Below are 17,614 nucleotides of genomic sequence, written 5' to 3' on the forward strand. Positions count from 1 at the left end.
CTATAATTTTAATGGTAGGTTTATTTCAACAGTGAGAGACAGAATAACAAAAAAAAAATCCAGAAAAACGCATGTCAACATTTTTATAAATTGATTTGCATTTTAATGAGGGAAATAAGTATTTGACCCCTCTGCAAATCATGACTTAGTACTTGGTGGCAAAACCCTTGTTGGCAATCACAGAGGTCAGACGTTTCTTGTAGTTGGCCACCAGGTTTGTACACATCTCAGGAGGGATTTTGTCCCACTCCTCTTTGCAGATCTTCTCCAAGTCATTAAGGTTTCGAGCCTGACGTTTGGCAACTCAAACCTTCAGCTCCCTCCACAGATGTTCTATGGGATTAAGGTCTGGAGACTGGCTAGGCCACTCCAGGACCTTAATGTGCTTCTTCTTGAGCCACTCCATTGTTGCCTTGGCCGTGTGTTTGGGTCATTGTCATGCTGGAATACCCATCCACGACGAAGGAGGTTCTCACCCAAGATTTGACGGTACATGGCCCCGTCCATCGTCCCTTTGATGCTGTGAAGTTGTCCTGTCCCCTTAGCAGAAAAACACCCCCAAATCATAATGTTTCCACCTCCATGTTTGACGGTGGGGATGGTGTTCTTGGGGTCATAGGCAGCATTCCTCCTCTTCCAAACACGGCGAGTTGAATTGATGCCAAAGAGCTCCATTTTGGTCTCATCTGACCACAACACTTTCACCCAGTTCTCCTCTGAATCATTCAGATGTTCATTGGCAAACTTCAGATGGGCCTGTATATGTGCTTTCTTGAGCAGTGGGACCTTGCGGGCGCTGCAGGATTTCAGTCCTTCACGGCGTAGTGTGTTACCAATTGTTTTCTTGGTGACTATGGTCCCAGCTGCCTTGAGTTCATTGACAAGATCCTCCCGTGTAGTTCTGGGCTGATTCCTCACCGTTCTCATGATCATTGCAACTCCACGAGGTGAGATCTTGCATGGAGCCCCAGGTCGAGGGAGATTGACAGTTATTTTGTGTTTCTTCCATTTGCGAATAATCGCACCAACTGTTGTCACCTTCTCACCAAGCTGCTTGGCGATGGTCTTGTAGCCCATTCCAGCCTTGTGTAGGTCTACAATCTTGTCCCTGACATCCTTGGAGAGCTCTTTGGTCTTGGCCATGGTGGAGAGTTTGGAATCTGATTGATTGATTGCTTCTGTGGACAGGTGTCTTTTATACAGGTAACAAAATTGATTAGGAGCACTCCCTTTAAGAGTGTGCTCCTAATCTCAGCTCGTTACCTGTATAAAAGACACCTGGGAGCCAGAAATATTTCTGATTGAGAGGGGGTCAAATACTTATTTCCCTCATTAAAATGCAGATTAATTTATAACATTTTTTGACATGTGTTTTTATGGATTTTTTTGTTGTTATTCTGTCTCTCACTGTTCAAATAAACCTACCATTAAAATTATAGACTGATCATATCTTTGTCAGTGGGCAAACATACAAAATCAGCAGGGGATCAAATACTTTTTTCCCTCACTGTATGCACTCTGCAGCAGGTTATTGTCTGCTCTGCAGCAGGCTATTGTCTGCTTCCTGTACGATGTCTTCTGTTGTATAACAATGTACGCATTTTCTATTTCAATTTCAGTAAGGCAAAGGCAGCCTTTCTTTATCATGGTCCGATGGCAGGGATTCAGTTCATCTCGGCTGTCAGGACACTTTGGCGTGTAGTCCGCTGGGGAATCCATTTGTCTGCCTACTCTTCACAGGCTATGGAGAAGCGACCAACGTGCATATCAAGAGTATCTCTCCTCTCTCAGTACCACAAGTTTGAGTTCACTTAAGGGAACAGTGTTGAGTTTACGCTTGCTAGAGGCGGTGTGTATGATGGCTTTTAAGGGGTCTTCAGTCTATGCACTAAATATTCCATCCCTTTAATCTTGCATGATATCTCTGTTTTGATTGCATTATGGACACTTGTTAACAGTACATATACACTCAGCGATGAAATAATTATCAATGGAACATCAGTTGTCATCACTAGAACTAACACTGCCTTGTTTTTTTCTCCCTTTATCACTCGCTGCTCCGGAGTGGCACAGCGGTCTAAGGCACTGCATCTCAGTGCTGGAGGTGTCACTACAGACCCTTGTTCGATTCCAGGCTGTATCACAATCCGGCTGTGATTGGGAGTCCCATAGGGCGGTGCACAATTAGTCCGTCATTGTAAGTAAGAATTTGTTCTTAACTGACTTGCCTAGTAAAAATAAATAAATGTATTTTGACGGAGAACACATTCTCATTTACAGCGATGACCTGGGGAATAGTTACAGGGGAGAGGAGGTGGGATGAATGAGCCAAATGGAAGCTGGTGATGATGTCACGAATTCAGCCGAGGCTGCCCCTCCTCCTTGCTCGGGCAGGCTTCGGCGTTGGTCATCACCGGAGTACTAGCTGCCACCGATCTATGTTTCTGTGTTCTACTTGTTTTGTCTTTATTGTACACACCTGGTTCCCATTATGTTCATGATTTGTTCCCTATTTAACCCTCTGGCTCCCGCTGTGTTGTGTGCTTGTTTGTTCTATGTTTGGTGTCATCGACTGGTGAGCGGTATTTGTCCTCCCTGCGTGGAGATTATGTTCATTTATTTTCACGAATAAAGTACGTTGTCTACTAGCTCTGTGTCCTGCGCCTGACTCCGTCCTACCGCTACACACTGACGCCTGACAGAAACAAGCACCCAATACAGTGGGAGCCAGAGGGTTAAATAGGGAACAAATCATGAACATAATGGGAACCAGGTGTGTACAATAAAGACAAAACAAGTAGAACACAGAAACATAGATCGGTGGCAGCTGGTACTCCCATGACGACGAACGCCGAAGCCTGCCCGAACAAGGAGGAAGGGCAGCCTCGGCTGAATTCGTGACAGATGATTAGTTGGCCATGATGGAATGAGGCCAGATTGGGAATTTAGCCAGGACACCGAGGTTATCATCCCTACATGGGATGTCCCCAATCACTGCCCTGGGTATTGGGATATTTCTTTAGACCAGAGGAAAGAGTGCCTCCTACTGGCCATCCAACACCAGTTCCAGAAGCATGTGGTCCCCCAACCAGGGACCAACCCTGCTTAGCTTCAGAGGCAAGCCAGCAGTGGGATGCAGGGTGGTATGCTGCTGGCGCAAAACTTACACTACCTGCATGCTGAGCATGGGTGGCACCTGGCGAACCTCTGTTCAACATTGATGCTGGCAACCAAAGACAAGATATTGGAACTCCTCACGGCTCTGGTTCCTTCGTCAGCGCTGCAGGCTAGCTCTGAGCTATACAAAATCAGTAGGGGATCAAATACTTTTGATCCCCTGCTGACTGAATAAAATATAAATTCACTCAAATCATAGGCTAACTCTGAATTTGTTTAATTTTGGAGTATAGGATAGACCAATTATGTACCAAAGATATCTTGAATCTGTTTATTTTTATGTTTTTCTGACTACATAATATGCGGTAGGCTAAATATAACTTTAGTTATGTGTGTTCTGCTAATTGTATTATACTTTATTTATTCAGGGAAAACCCATTGAGACCATGGTCTCATTCCCAAGGGTGCCCTGATCACAACAATACAACAACCAATACAATGTAAAACAAAACAGCAATCAATACAAAACACAACATTTATGAAAATCAGTTACATTCCTTAGCTACTAGGTCCTCAATTACAATCTGCTTCCTGCTGTTTAAGGAAAGGCAAGATCCATTTCTAAAAAAGAAGCCCACTTTAAATCGTAGCTTTTTAACTAGCTCATCAGTATGTTTTTTAAATGTTAAATCCTTGTCAATCCAAAAGCCCAGATATTTATAGGTTGGGAACCCGATACATGGGAGAACCATTCAATGAATAAGTATGTAGTCCATCTAAAATATGTTTGCTAGAATTTGAAAACATAACATTTATGAAAATCAGTTACATTCATTAGCTACTATGTCCTCAATTAACACCCTAAACTGCCCGTATGGCACCAGAACATATCATTGTAATGAGTTCTGCAAATTGTTCCAGCAGTGAGCCACATTAAAACTAAAAGCAGATTTACCTAATTCGGTGGAGATCCAAGGAACCACAAGAGTTAACCAACCCTGTGAAGGGGTTTGGTAACTCATGTTTTTATAATTCAACAACAAAGTTAGGTAAGTCGGAAGCTTGTGTAGTAGAGCTTTGTAAACAAAAAGGGAATAGTGAAGTGATCTACGGACTTTAATGAGGACCAGCCAACCTTTTGATACAGGATGCAGTGATGAGTATTAAAACTGTCACCTGTGATAAAGCGAAGGGTGCTATTGTAGACGGCATCCAAAAGTTTAATAGTAGTGGCTGCTGCATTCTGGTAAATTGTGTCACCCATAGTCAAGAACTGGCAGGAAGGTTGACAGTACAATCTGCTTCCTGTTGTTTAAGGAAAGGCAAGATCCATTTCTAAAAAAGAAGCCCAATTTAAATCTTAGGTTTTTAACTAGCTCATCATTATGTTTCTTCAATTAAACATCTTTCTCAATCCAAAAGCCCAGATACTTATAGGCAGGAACCCGATCGATGGGAGAACCACTCAATGAATAAATATTTAGTCCATCTAAAATATTTTTGTGAGAATTAGAAAAAAACTAATATTTAGTCTTGCCAACATTAAGTACAAGTTTAAAACAAACAGGACATTTTGTAAGGCAACAAAGTCAGATTGCAGCTCTAACAATGCCTGGTCGACAGTTGGGGCAATGGCTTACATAACAGTATCATCTGCATAGAGATTAATATTACATGTTTTAACAGATACAGTGCAATAGGAAAGTATTCAGACCCCATGACTTTTTCCACATTTTGTTACGTTACAGCCATATTCTAAAATTGACTAAAATGTATTTTTCCCCTCATCAATCTACAAACAATACCCCATAATGACAAAGCAAAATCTGTTTTTTAGAAATTTTGGCAAATGTATTACAAATAAAAAAACTGAAATACCACATTTTCATACGCTATCAATCAAAAGTTTGGACACACCTACATATTCAAGGGTTTTTCTTTATTTTTAAATGTTTTAACATTGTAAAATAATAGTGAAGACATCAAAACTATGAAATAACACATTTGGAATCATGTAGTAACCAAAGAAGTGTTAAACAAATCAAAATATATTTTATATTTGAGATTCTCCAAATAGCCACCCTTTGCCTTGATGACAGCTTTGCACACTCTTGGCATTCTCTCAACGGAAGTTGAAATCAGACGTATTTGTTTAGATACGAAAAATGTCCAGACTCAATTTGTGTCTATTTTTAATTGCAAGAGTAATATTATTAAGATGTCTCTCCAAGAAATCGAATACAGTAAAACCAAATGCATAAAACTTTTAAAAAATAATTCTTGATTAATAGGAAAACATAATCACTGGTATTTTGTAATTGAAATCAATGTGACAGAGCCATAATGTATGGAGGACTAAAAGTGCCACAATTAAATAAATAAATACACCATTAAATAATTACTTAAATGTGTCATTAATTAATTAAATGTGTCATTAATTAATTAAAATTAGAATTAAATACATAAATGTGTAATTAAATGTATCATTAATTAATTCAAATACCGATTCATTTTATGTAAAATACATATATAATTATTTCACTATTTACATTTACATTTCATGGTCCTGCGTTGGAGTGATTCATGAATTACTTAAAACTGTCAAACTGACCCATCAAAAGTTGGTAGGCGGAACCTAACGCCTGATTGGTTACCCTCTGCATCAAGCCAAAACAAATCAATTCCGGATAATGGATTGATGCAGAGCTACTGAACACATTCCAATACACTGGGTGGCGCTATTCACCTCTACGTTGGTTTAGTTACACGGTTAAACAGTACTTTCATTGCAACGGCTAAAAATCAAGAGAAGACTCGGTCCTGCTAGCCCCAATGTTGAGACGCTGTGTGAGGTGCAGGACAAAATGTCTAAAAGTTGCCCGGAGCTGCTGAGAGAAGCAGCGAATTTGATTGAGGAAGCTCTGAGCAGAAGTCCAACGGCTCCCGCGGCACCGGTGACTCCGGCAGCTCAGTCACAGCAGATACCGGCCGCTCAATCACGTACACCTGTCCAAGGTAAGCTAAGTAATTTCATGTTAGCCAGGTGTGCTACTATTTAATGATTCGGGACACACGTGTAGGTTAAATTAGATCGACTCGAACATGTATTTGCATGCGGTATTATGATGCTTCGTGCGTGACACGTTTATTGTTAATGGGGGGGGAAGCATAAACCTAGCTAGTTCGCTAATCGGCTAAATGGTGTTAGCTGGCTTGAGCATCCCAAGATAGAAGTAGAGGCTGTTTTAGCTGACTGGTGACCATTGAGCTGTTACGTTTTTCTGTGTTGCAGCGGAGGTAGCAAGGCTCTTTGCGCCATATAACATTGGAGCCAGAAGGAATATGACGAGACGACCAGCACAAGTCCAAGTTAGCCGAAGAAGCTACACACACACTGTCTGTTGTTTGGCTGACCACAATGCGGATAAAATTCCAAGCGTACTGTTTAAAGCTGAACTTCTTACTTCAGGACTTGGAGAGCAAAAAGTAACATTTTCAGGTCAGTGCGAAACTAGGCATTTACCAAAAGTAAAAAAAGTTTGTACTGTCTGTGGCTTGTTGAAATTATTTGCATTTCTTTTTATAGTGACTCAAACTTAATTGGTGTTCATAGTGTCAATAATAGTTATCACAGGCTTATTTGCTTAATTTAAGGTGAGGTGAGTTATGATTTTGTTTTGTTTTTTTCTCCAGGGAATGACCACGATCCCATGGTTATAACAAATAAACTGATGGAAGTGTTTCCGAAGCTCCAACAAGGGGGAGGCTTTGAATTTCTAAAACTTGTAGGATCTACTCGCAGTCTAAATCTTGCGTTGCTTCAGTGTCCCAGCACTGGATACACCCTTGCCTATCTGAAAGATCCATCGACGATGATTGGACAGGCTACAATCTACATACGTCCACTTCAACAGGATCTACCCTTAGATTGTGTACATACATTTACAGAGACTTAGTTTAATACATAATCAAAACAAAGATTACTGGTGACTTTTAATCATTAATTAAAAGCCATTTGTTGTTGTTGTTGTTAGGAGAGCTCACGTCCTGCCTCTGGTCCAGTCATCCCCTGCATCACTTGTCAGAAGGAAGTTCCCTTTTCAGAGATGAAGCTGCACAGATTGAGCTGCAATGGGTATGTACTTCTTAAAGCAATGCAAGGGTAGCATAATTTATTTTCTTTGGGAATATGTCTCTCTTATTGTTGTGCACACAAATAAGCGAGTATGACCATCATTTCAATTGTGTTAACTTCAAGGACACCCATGCAGGAATCAGAAAGAGAACAAGAGGGAGGCCAAAGTGAAGAAAATGATAGTGAGACAGCCCTAGTCAGTGACAGTGTTCCAGTGAGGCCTGAAACATCAGCTGAGAGTGCAGTAGTACCGGCAGTGATTGTCAACGAGGAGTTGGATCGCAAAGAAACAGACAGTGGTTTGTGTCATCACAATAGTGTTGCTATAAGATTGTGTGTAACTGAAAAGTTAATAGAAAGATAACACCTGTAGGATATAATTAGATAAGATAATACAGTTACAGACAATTAATAACATGCAACTGGGTTTTTCTATTTTTCTAATATTTAGTTGTAGTTGTTTAGTAGTGCTGTTTTTATGTCAACTCAGCGTTGTGACAGGTTCTGAAGATGTTGGGTCTCACGTTTTGTCAGTGAAATGAACAGAATTTTCCTCCTGTTCTGTAGAGTGAGAGGATATCTGTATATGCAGGTAACATGCCAACTCACAATATGTCTCTCTGTAATAGATAACTTTATTGTTGTTGTTTGTTTAGAATGGAAGCTTATTAAAGAACCCACTCAAGCTGCCAAAGTTTTCAAAGAGAATCTGCTAAGGGAACATGCAACTGGGAAACCACTTAGAATGAAGATGGATGTAAGGGACTCTGAAGAGGACAGGGAATGGGAGCTTCTCTTATTCTATAAACAGCAGCAAGAATGGGCATGTCCACTTCATTGTACTCTGGTTGGTAAGTAATATAACATTTATAATATAAATACATCAGTACAGTTTATACCACTCAAGTAGCTTATATGTAATTGTTAAATGGGAGAATGGAATGCACAAAATTATATAATTGATAAAAATGTTATATGTATGTATGTGAATATTGTGCACAATATACTCTTGTTATCTGGAATAATCAATATTAAGGATGCTATTCTAGAATTACAGCCAATAGAAGTTTTTCTCCCTTTCTTGTTAAATGTTACCAAATCCAGTTACCTGTATTAGGCCGCCACTTTTTTTCCAGTGTTATTATCAGTATTTTATTTCAGGTGATGTTGCTATCGGAGAGGGAGTGATGCGGTACTTTATGACAACAATCATATCCAAACTCCAGTTTGGATTCAGTCTAGATCTTGGTAAGTATCTTACTAATTTTTTGAAGGTTAATCCATCTATAAATTGCAGAAATGTCTGTCTGTAGCGCATGTCTCTCAGTTAGTCCGATGGATTTCAAACTTGACAGGTGTCTTGCTCTGGTCACGAGTAAGTGCAGTGCCAAGTTTGACGACGTTTGGATAAACGCAAAAGATAGCGTTACATATATAGGTAAAAGAAGCACACATTGGCTTTTGCCGCTCTTGCTGCTTGCCATTCTCACACTGCATGCAACGCTGACTGAGCACCTGTTTGTGTCGTGACTCACTCTACACCGCCTCTCTCTATGCGCGCGCACACACACACACGCGTACACGTACGTTCTGGTGGTTGATGAACGCGGATATGTGCTGTTTAGCGGAGGGCCGGTGGGCAATGTTTTGTGTCAGGTAAGTCTGTAGTAGGGTATACAGGGGAATTGAATTTGAAGTGGTTTGGGGTCCTTCTGTAAGTCATTTTGGAGTAGGCTACAATTTGGTTTAAGTGAATTCTACAAGCAGCAATACCACAGGCCAAGTAATCGCCACTAGTATGATGTAATATATCTATCTATCTATCTATCTATCTAACTATCTATCTATCTATCATACATTTTTATTTAATGTATTTAAGAGGTTAATTGTTGTGACTTTATTCCCTGCTCTCTTGGTACTTTACAGGAGGAATGGGCCGAACACTGCTATTTGAGGGTGAACCTGACCATCTTGTTCCAGCAGCATCAGAGGCACTTATTGAAAGCAACCTCTTCCGGGTTGCAGGAAGGATGTTGGGCCACACCTTTCTGCATGATGGTCCCCATGTCACAGGACTAAGTCCTGCTGTAATTCATGTACTGTTCAATGGGGACCCTGAAATGGCTACTGTTGTTACAGAAGAGTGTCCTGATCTGCACATCAGGAGCATCATAGAACTGGTATGTAACCTAAAAGAAACTTTGCCATGTAAAAAATATTGCTTGGGCAGATATAATAACTTGTATGGTCTTAATTCTAGCTTGAACATGAAGATCTTACACCGGAACAGAAGGACACAGTTTCAGATCTTTCCATGTCTTGGGATCTTCCGGCAGTCACCAAAACAAATCGGAGATGGCTACATAACAAACTTCTACTCCATGCAGTGAGTTCCTGCTGGTTAAGTGACAGAATTCATCGCTGTACTTGTTGAAATTATAGAATGTGTTGTGAACCCTGGCTTGTTATGTTAACACGAGAGTTTAAGTACTAGAGTTTTAATGGATTTTTATAAAGCACTTTATTGTGTTTATTAACATTTTTCCTACTGTGCCAACTTTTGTCAAATTTGGGTTAAGGATTTGGGCTGTAATATGGGTCGGTCTGTCTCTTAGGTCGTTGGGAGGACCATGCGCCAAATTAAACAGTTGAGAAAGGGACTGAAAGATGTGATGGTATGGCCCCTGCTGACATCTAGGCCGGATGTTGTACCACTTCTTTTCCCCAAAATGGCTGAAATGCAGTTCACACCCCAGGTAAGTCAGTAATTTAGTTATATTTGTGACTTAACTTGATGAATTTACGTGTATTTTCAATGACTGAGATGGATATTTTTCCATTTTCTAAGAATTTGATCTGCATAGTCCTTCACCAAAATAAGTTCTCCCTTTTTTTAAATTACAATTTTTGTTTTCTTTAAGATGCTCCTAGAAAAAATCACATGGCCAGTTGAGGACAGTGATGATGAAGACTTTGACACCACCTGCCGCATCACTGGCTTTCTAAGGATGTTCATTGAAACAGGTATAAACCTTATTTTCTCTCTTTACAAATGCTTCTATGTCTCATGGATAGATATGATCAATTACAGTTGAACTAAATGTCTTTAATCCATTTTATGACTTTTAGCTTCATCAGGTACCCTGGCCCAGCTGCTGACATTCTGGGTTGGCTGGGAGATGCTTCCTCCTGAACTGAGAGTGGAGATTTCTGGGGGAACCCTTCCTACGTCCTCCACATGCTTTGAAACCCTAAAGCTGCCAGCTCATTTCAAACTCTACATGGACTTTGAGAAAGCACTTGTCGCTGCCATAAAAAGTACTGGATTTGGGCTTGTTTAAGTTTTTTCAGACGTCAATTAGGGCTGGGCAATATTTTAATATTATATCTATCGTGATATAAGACTAGATATCGTCTTAAGGTGCTTTTCCATTACCAGTACCTACTTGACTCGCCTCGCCTCGACTCGCTGTGCGTCCGTTTCCCATTGCAGATTTTAGGACGAGGCGAGTAGGTACCATGTAATGGAAAAGCACCATTAGATTTTGAAGAAGTGTAATATCGTTACATGGTAAGTTTAGTCTTTTCCTGGTTTCAAAGGCTGCATTACAGTAAAGTGATGTCATTTTCTGAACTTACCAGACTGTTCTAGCTGTTCTATTATTTGCCTTTTACCACTTAGTCATTATATCCACAATATGATAGTTATTTATCCGAAATCTAAATGTGGAAGATATTTTGTGAATGCACCAATTGTCAACCTTACAATATCGTTGCAATATCGACATCAAGGTGTTAGGTCAAAAATGTGATATTTGATTTTCTCCATATTGCCCAGCCCTAATGTCAATGCATACACAGTTCAGATGAATTGACACAAGTTCAGTGTCTTTGAAAACATTAACACACTGTGCAGTAGTTGACTTTTTTTTCTTCCATTTACTAAAATCAAACTGTTCTGCACCTTCAGTGCTAACAGTACAGCATTCATGTTAGTCATTCTGTGGACCATAATGAGACAGGAAGCTTCAAAGAAACAGCTTTTTTTCCTTTCTTTTAAAAGGAAAGTAAACTTTCAGTTTTTCCTTGCTTGTTCTAACACAACAAATAAAAACATGGGTTGGACATCAGTCTAAGATTCTTGATAACACTTCCACAGTCTCTACATATAGTCTAAGTGCATCAGTAACAGAAACTCCTGGAGCTGGCAAAATTGCAACCTCTTCATCTGAGAGCTCACGGGCCAGCTGAACCTCGGGGACTGACACAGTGCCTCGATGAAGGCAGTGAGGTCCGTTCCAATCGATCCCATATTCTTCAGGAACCTGAATGGATGACAAGCATAATCAGTCTTGTACTTAAAACTAGTTTGACATGTCCTTACACAAGATTGTTATTTTTGGTCACCAAGGCAGTGAGAAATGAAATGTTACTTATTCAGTTTTTTAAAATAATACAGCTTTGCATAGTATGCACTGTAGAAACTACAGCTCACAGGTTGATGTATTTCCATAAGCGGGCTTCCTTCACCTTTCAAAGGGGCAGAGCTCCAAATTAAAAATACATTTAAATAATGGCCATATTATTATCTACTCACTTGGAACATGCACACCTCTTGCATTCAGGTGACCACGCATTAGCTTGTAGCCGGTGTTTGGATGACTTTGTGAATTTCACTTACAATACGGTCTAACTCCTCATCATTCACAGCTGAATAGAGATCTGTCTTTCTGTACAAACAAGAAAAACACAACATCAAGTAATGTTACCTTAAACATCATATTCTTTCCGAGTGTATGAGAGCAGCAATTCATAAACAGAAAACTCATGAATTTAGTGTAAATACCTTAAACTGTATTGTTGCATGCGCCTCCTGATGGTCCTCTTTGACACACCGAACATCGCTGCAAATTTGAACTGCGGGAACTCCACAAAGAAGTTGATGCTCCAGAACTGCACTCGGTATGTCAAACGCCAAACGCCCCGGTCCCTGTGTGTGTTGGGCCTGAAGTGCCCTGGTACCAGAGAAGCGGTGGACAACTTCTTCTAGATTTGCAATCACTCTGTGGTCGATATCTTCGTCGGAAAGTGCGGAAATGACTCCAACAACTTCAATAAGTTCCTCTGCTTTACTAGCTACATGCTCTGGGTCAGCAGGTCCTGCTTCTACATCCTCTGCTAAGTTTAAAATGTCTCTAACCAACTCCCTGGAAAGTTCACGGAGATCCTCCATTGTCTCTATCCAGGTTGGCCTACTCTACTTCAGACCAAAGCAATGGATCAGACTAGATTCGCGTTAGCCCCGCCCACTGACTTTGATGGGTCAGTTTGACAGTTTTAAGTAATTCATGAATCACTGCAATGCAGGATCATGAAATGTAAATGTAAATAGTGAAATAATTATATATGTATTTTACATAAAATGAATCGGTATTTGAATTAATTAATGATACATTTAATTACACATTTATGTATTTAATTCTAATTTTAATTAATTAATGACACATTTAATTAATTAATGACACATTTAAGTAATTATTTAATGGTGTATTTATTTATTTAATTGTGGCACTTTTAGTCCTCCATAATAATGTTCTGTATTGGCTTATTTTGGTTACAGTTCAGTTACAGGAAGGCAATTTTCTCACATACCGAAAAGTGCAGTTCGATGCACGGTGCATCATGCCAGCCCTTTTCTGGGGTAGAAAGATCGGACCATCGCGCAGCACAATCCTCGTCAATGCCGTTTCTATTATCAGGCTGCCCACTCCACCAGTACCCTGTGGTCAGTGCTGTGCCATCCACCCACTTCCAGATCCCCTCTTCAACTCTGTCAGTCAGACCAATCCAGAACGTCTCCTTTTTCAATCCATGGATAAAGACCTGTTCCTCTCTGCTGTTTATGATCACCAGATTTGCTCCTCTCCTCAGACAGTCCTCTCTGCTCCCCTCCCAGGTTTTCATCTCAGTAGAGATGAAGTACAAACTGGACTTGTAATATATCCATCCCTGTTGTAAATGTTGTTCTACCATCGAGAGCTTTGCTTGAAGATTGTCTCTCTCAACCTGGAGTTGGTCCCTCTCTTTAGGCTTGGCATTGTACTTGGTTTCCAACTGGTCTTTTTCAGCTGAGGAGTTGGTTTTATAAACTAAGATGTTTTCTTCAAAACTGCCCATCACTCCATTATAGTAGACAAACAGGCCTACGATCCCAGCCAGTAGGAGAACACACAGCAGCCCCAGACACACTGCAGCAGCTCTGGTTGATCTCCTCTCTGAGCTCTCGGTACCTGGGTTTGTAGCCAGTGGTCTGCTCTTTGGAGAGACATCCTTTGTCTTGCTGCTGGAGACATGAAAATTGATATTCTCTTTATTTGTATAAAGATCCTCAACCCTGTCTGTTGTCCGAACATTGTCATTATCAAACTCACAATTGGCATAGATTTCATTAGACATTGTCTGCAACTGTTTCTGGGATTTTATCTGACAGACTCGGTGCTCTAGTTTCAAAGCTGTAATGTGTTTCTGGGACTTAACAAATGGACAGAAACTTATACCAGGAAGACTATAAATAACAATGAATGTGAAACCAAACAGAATTGTCACTAGTTTCAGATGTCTTGTTTGACTTTTCTTCTTTACTATCTGGTTACTCTTTCCTTTGTGATAGGGTGTGAACTTTTTGTAACAATGAAGACACTGAATATTTACTGAACTAGAATATTGAGGAACTGTACTCTGTTGTAGTAATGGACTGGGATGTTGTTAATGCATGTGCTCTTGTAATTAATGTGCTGCATGATTGTCTTGCTCCCTCCATACTTTTTTAAAGCTGCAAAATAACTGAATTGTAAGTTGTCTCTATACCAGTATTTGCCATTGATCTATACTACAGTGCCTTTCAAAACCATTCATCCCCCTTGGCATGTTTCCTATTTTGTTGCATTACAACCTGTAATTTAAATTGATTTTTATTTGGATTTCATGTAATGGACATACACAAAATAGTGAAATGAAAAAAATAACTTGTTTCAAAAAAATAAATAATTGAAATGTGGCGCGTGCAAATGTATTCACTCCCTTTGCTATGAAGCCCCTAAATAAGATCTGGTGCAACCAATTACCTTCAGAAGTCACATAATTAGTTAAATGCAGTCCACCTGTGTGCAATCTAAGTGTCACATGATCTGTCACATGATCTCTGTATATATACACCTGTTCTGAAAGGCCCCAGAGTCTGCAAAACCACTAAGCAAGGGGCACCATGAAGACCAAGGAGCTCTCCAAACAGGTCAGTGACAAAGTTGTGGAGAAGTACAGATCAGGGTTGGGTTATAAAAAAATATCCGAAACTTTGAACATCCCACGGAGCACCATTAAATCCATTATTAAAAAATGGAAAGAATATTGCACCACAACAAACCTGCCAAGAGAGGGCCACCCACCAAAACTTACGAACCAGGCAAGGAGGGCATTAATCAGAGGCAACAAAGAGACCAAAGATAACCCTGAAGGAGCTGCAACGCTCCACAGAGGAGATTGGAATATCTGTCCATAGGACCATTTTAAGCCGTACACTCCACAGAGCTGGGCTTTACGGAAGAGGGGCCAGAAAAAAGCCACATCTGGTGTTCACCAACAGGCATGTGGGAGACTCCCCAAACATATGGAAGAAGGTACTCTGGTCAGATTAGACTAAAATTGAGCTTTTTGGCCATCAAGGAAAACGCTATGTTTGCCGCAAACCCAACACCTCTCGTCACCCCGAGAATACCATCCCCACAGTGAAGCATGGTGGTGGCAGCATCATGCTGTGGGGATGTTTTTCATCGGCAGGGACTGGGAAACTGGTCAGAATTGAAGAAATGATGGATGGCGCTAAATACAGAGAAATTCTTGAGGGAAACCTGTTTCAGTCTTCCAGAGATTTGAGACTGGGAAGGAGGTTCACCTTCCAGCAGGACAATGACCCTAAGCATACTGCTAAAGCAACACTTGAGTGGTTTAAGGGGAAACATTTAAATGTCTTGGAATGGCCTAGTCAAAGCCCAGACCTCAATCCAATTGAGAATCTGTGGTATGACTTAAAGATACTGTGCACCAGCGGAACCAATCCAACTTGAAGGAGCAGTTTTGCCTTGAAGAATGGGCAAAGATCCCAGTGGCTAGATCTCCCAAGCTTATAGAGACATACCCCAAGAGACTTCCAGCTGTAATTGCTGCAAAAGGTGGCAAAAGGGGGGGGGGGGGGGGGGGTGAATCGTTTTTTTTGTGTCTTATTTCTTGTTTGTTTCACAATAAAAAATATTTTGCATCTTCAAAATGGTAGGCATGTTGTGTAAATCAAATGATACAAACCCCCCAAAAATCTATTTTAATTCCAGGTTGTAAGGCAACAAAATAGGAAGAATGCCAAGGGGGGTGAATACTTTCGCAAGCCACTGTAAATATATAGAATTATGTGGACACCCCTTCAAATTAGTGGATTTGGCTATTTAAGCCACACCCGCTGCTGAGAGGTGTATAAAATCGAGCACACAGCCATGCAATCTCCATAGACAAACATTGGCAGTAGAATGGCCTTACTGAAGAGCTCAGTGACTTTCAACATGGAACCGTCATAGGATGCCACCTTTCCAACAAGTCAGTTCGTCAAATTTCTGCCCTGCTAGAGCTGCCCCGGTCAACTGTAAATGCTGTTATTGTGAAGTGGAAACGTCTAGGAGCAACAACGGTTCAGCCGCGAAGTGTTAGGCCACACAAGCTCAAAGATCGGGGCCGCCGAGTGCTAAAGCGCGTAGCACGTAAAAATCATCTGTCCTCGGTTGCAACACTCAATATATATAATAAATAGCAGTCTATGGTCTAGCTACTGGTATACTCACCAGCACTGGGGACCAACAAACTCCAACTCCACCTATTCCACATAATGGGTCCTTCGGCAGGGCATGCAAACCATAGATGGTCAATCCATATAGCTAGGGCTTTTCAGTCCCAAACGGCCGTGATCCTTTATTTGAGCGCATTGGGAGCGATGAAACAACGGAGCCGCTATTCATGAAGAGAAGTGAAGAGGGCGGAGGGGCAATTTGCACGTGGAACTTGGCAAAAGGGGTCATTTTAATCCAAACCCAACCTTCATTTACTCATTGTGACGCACTGAGGTTCCAAACTCCGTTTTAGACTAAACTGACTTCATGACCAAAATTATACTATTTTGATTATAGTAAATTTTGACACTAGAATAAATGACTCATACCGATGCCACATAGGCTGTTTTCAAAGGGATTAGTTGGTGTTTCGGGGCAGTTGCTCTTTAAGAAACTCATATTAATTTAATAGGAAAACAAACATTGGTACTGTAATATTGTATTGTAATTATATAATACATCTATCCCTGTCGTACATGTTGTTCTACCACAGAGTGCTTTGCTTGAAGATCGTCTCTCTCAACCCGGAGCTGGTCCCTGTCTTTAGTCATGGCGTTGTACTTGGTCTGCAACTGCTCTTGTTCAGCTGAGGAGCTGGTTTTATAAACTAAGATGTTCTCTTCAAAACTGCCCATCACGCCATTATAGTAGACACAGAGGCCTATGATCCCCAGTGGAGTGTATTCATGGATGCCAAGGGAAGCCAGGCTTCCCCCTAAAATTAACCAATAAATAAATAAACAAAATAATTTATCTTTCGTCTCTCTGTGTTTCATAAATGTCATTCAATTCACAAGAGGCTGAATGTATCTCACCGGAGAAAGAATCAGAGCGAATGAAACAGAGCCCCTCTGTCTCAGTATGTGTAGCGTATCTATCTGGTGCTGTCTGGTCAAAAAGAGAATGACTAGGTTGCCGCCCGTAGCACTGAATGCAAGGGAAGTCAGCGAGCATTTGGCCTGCCTTGATAATTTTCTAAAATAATAATAGCCAATCAGTGTTGAGCTAAACTGAGTGAGCTCAGCTGTGAGAAGAAGGGAAGACAGTTTGGATTTGGCTTCAGACCAATCACATCACCTCAGAAGACAAACGTCATTGACAGAATTTTTTTTGAATTGTTACATCATGTTGTGTTGTTGCCCTCCGGTGGCTAGCTAGCTAGCTAAAATCATCCCTTTCCTAAATTAGCAATGGATGGAGATAGGGATTTGGACTTGTGGTTTTACTTAATTCTCCGTACTGGCCAATGATTATAACGGTGATTCTGATCTAACCATAAATTCATACATTGTGCCCCTGGCCTGAGAGGATGGAAGTTCAACATGTAGCTAGACGTAGTATGCTAATGAATAATAGCTGGCAAAGCGCAGCGTTGCCCATGAAAGGAAGTTAGGCTAGCAAGCAAGCATTTTAGACAGGTAGCCTAGGGCAA

The 17,614-nt window shown here is 40.7% G+C and overlaps 2 protein-coding genes across 2 annotated transcripts; one reads left to right on the forward strand and one right to left on the reverse strand.

The window, feature by feature from the left end:
- The first annotated feature begins 8,042 nt into the window (after positions 1 to 8,042).
- LOC311133260 (G2/M phase-specific E3 ubiquitin-protein ligase-like) lies at positions 8,043 to 10,846 on the forward strand. Its single transcript, XM_084166749.1, has 7 exons — positions 8,043 to 8,103; positions 8,414 to 8,500; positions 9,179 to 9,432; positions 9,513 to 9,638; positions 9,868 to 10,008; positions 10,174 to 10,276; positions 10,382 to 10,846. The coding sequence occupies exons 2-7, from the start codon at positions 8,440 to 8,442 to the stop codon at positions 10,591 to 10,593; spliced, it is 897 nt and encodes a 298-aa protein (XP_084022875.1). The 5' UTR covers positions 8,043 to 8,103; positions 8,414 to 8,439; the 3' UTR covers positions 10,594 to 10,846.
- A 2,031-nt stretch (positions 10,847 to 12,877) lies between these two features.
- LOC311133358 (uncharacterized protein) lies at positions 12,878 to 13,708 on the reverse strand (the record flags this gene model as incomplete). Its single annotated transcript, XM_084166858.1, has 1 exon — positions 12,878 to 13,708. One exon carries the CDS (start codon positions 13,706 to 13,708, stop codon positions 12,878 to 12,880), a length of 831 nt encoding a protein of 276 aa, XP_084022984.1.
- Between the last annotated feature and the right edge of the window lie 3,906 nt (positions 13,709 to 17,614).

Source organism: Coregonus lavaretus (genome assembly GCF_964263955.1).
Source record: "Coregonus lavaretus genome assembly, chromosome: 8".
NCBI classification, from domain to species: domain Eukaryota; kingdom Metazoa; phylum Chordata; class Actinopteri; order Salmoniformes; family Salmonidae; genus Coregonus; species Coregonus lavaretus.

Bases quoted from the DNA above. Each gene is read 5' to 3' on its own strand.
- LOC311133260 (XM_084166749.1), top strand. From the start codon at position 8,440: ATGCGGTACTTTATGACAACAATCATATCCAAACTCCAGTTTGGATTC. The intron at 8,501-9,178 runs GTAAGTATCTTA...GGTACTTTACAG, and splicing joins TGGATTCAGTCTAGATCTTG to GAGGAATGGGCCGAACACTG. The intron at 9,433-9,512 runs GTATGTAACCTA...TCTTAATTCTAG, and splicing joins TCAGGAGCATCATAGAACTG to CTTGAACATGAAGATCTTAC.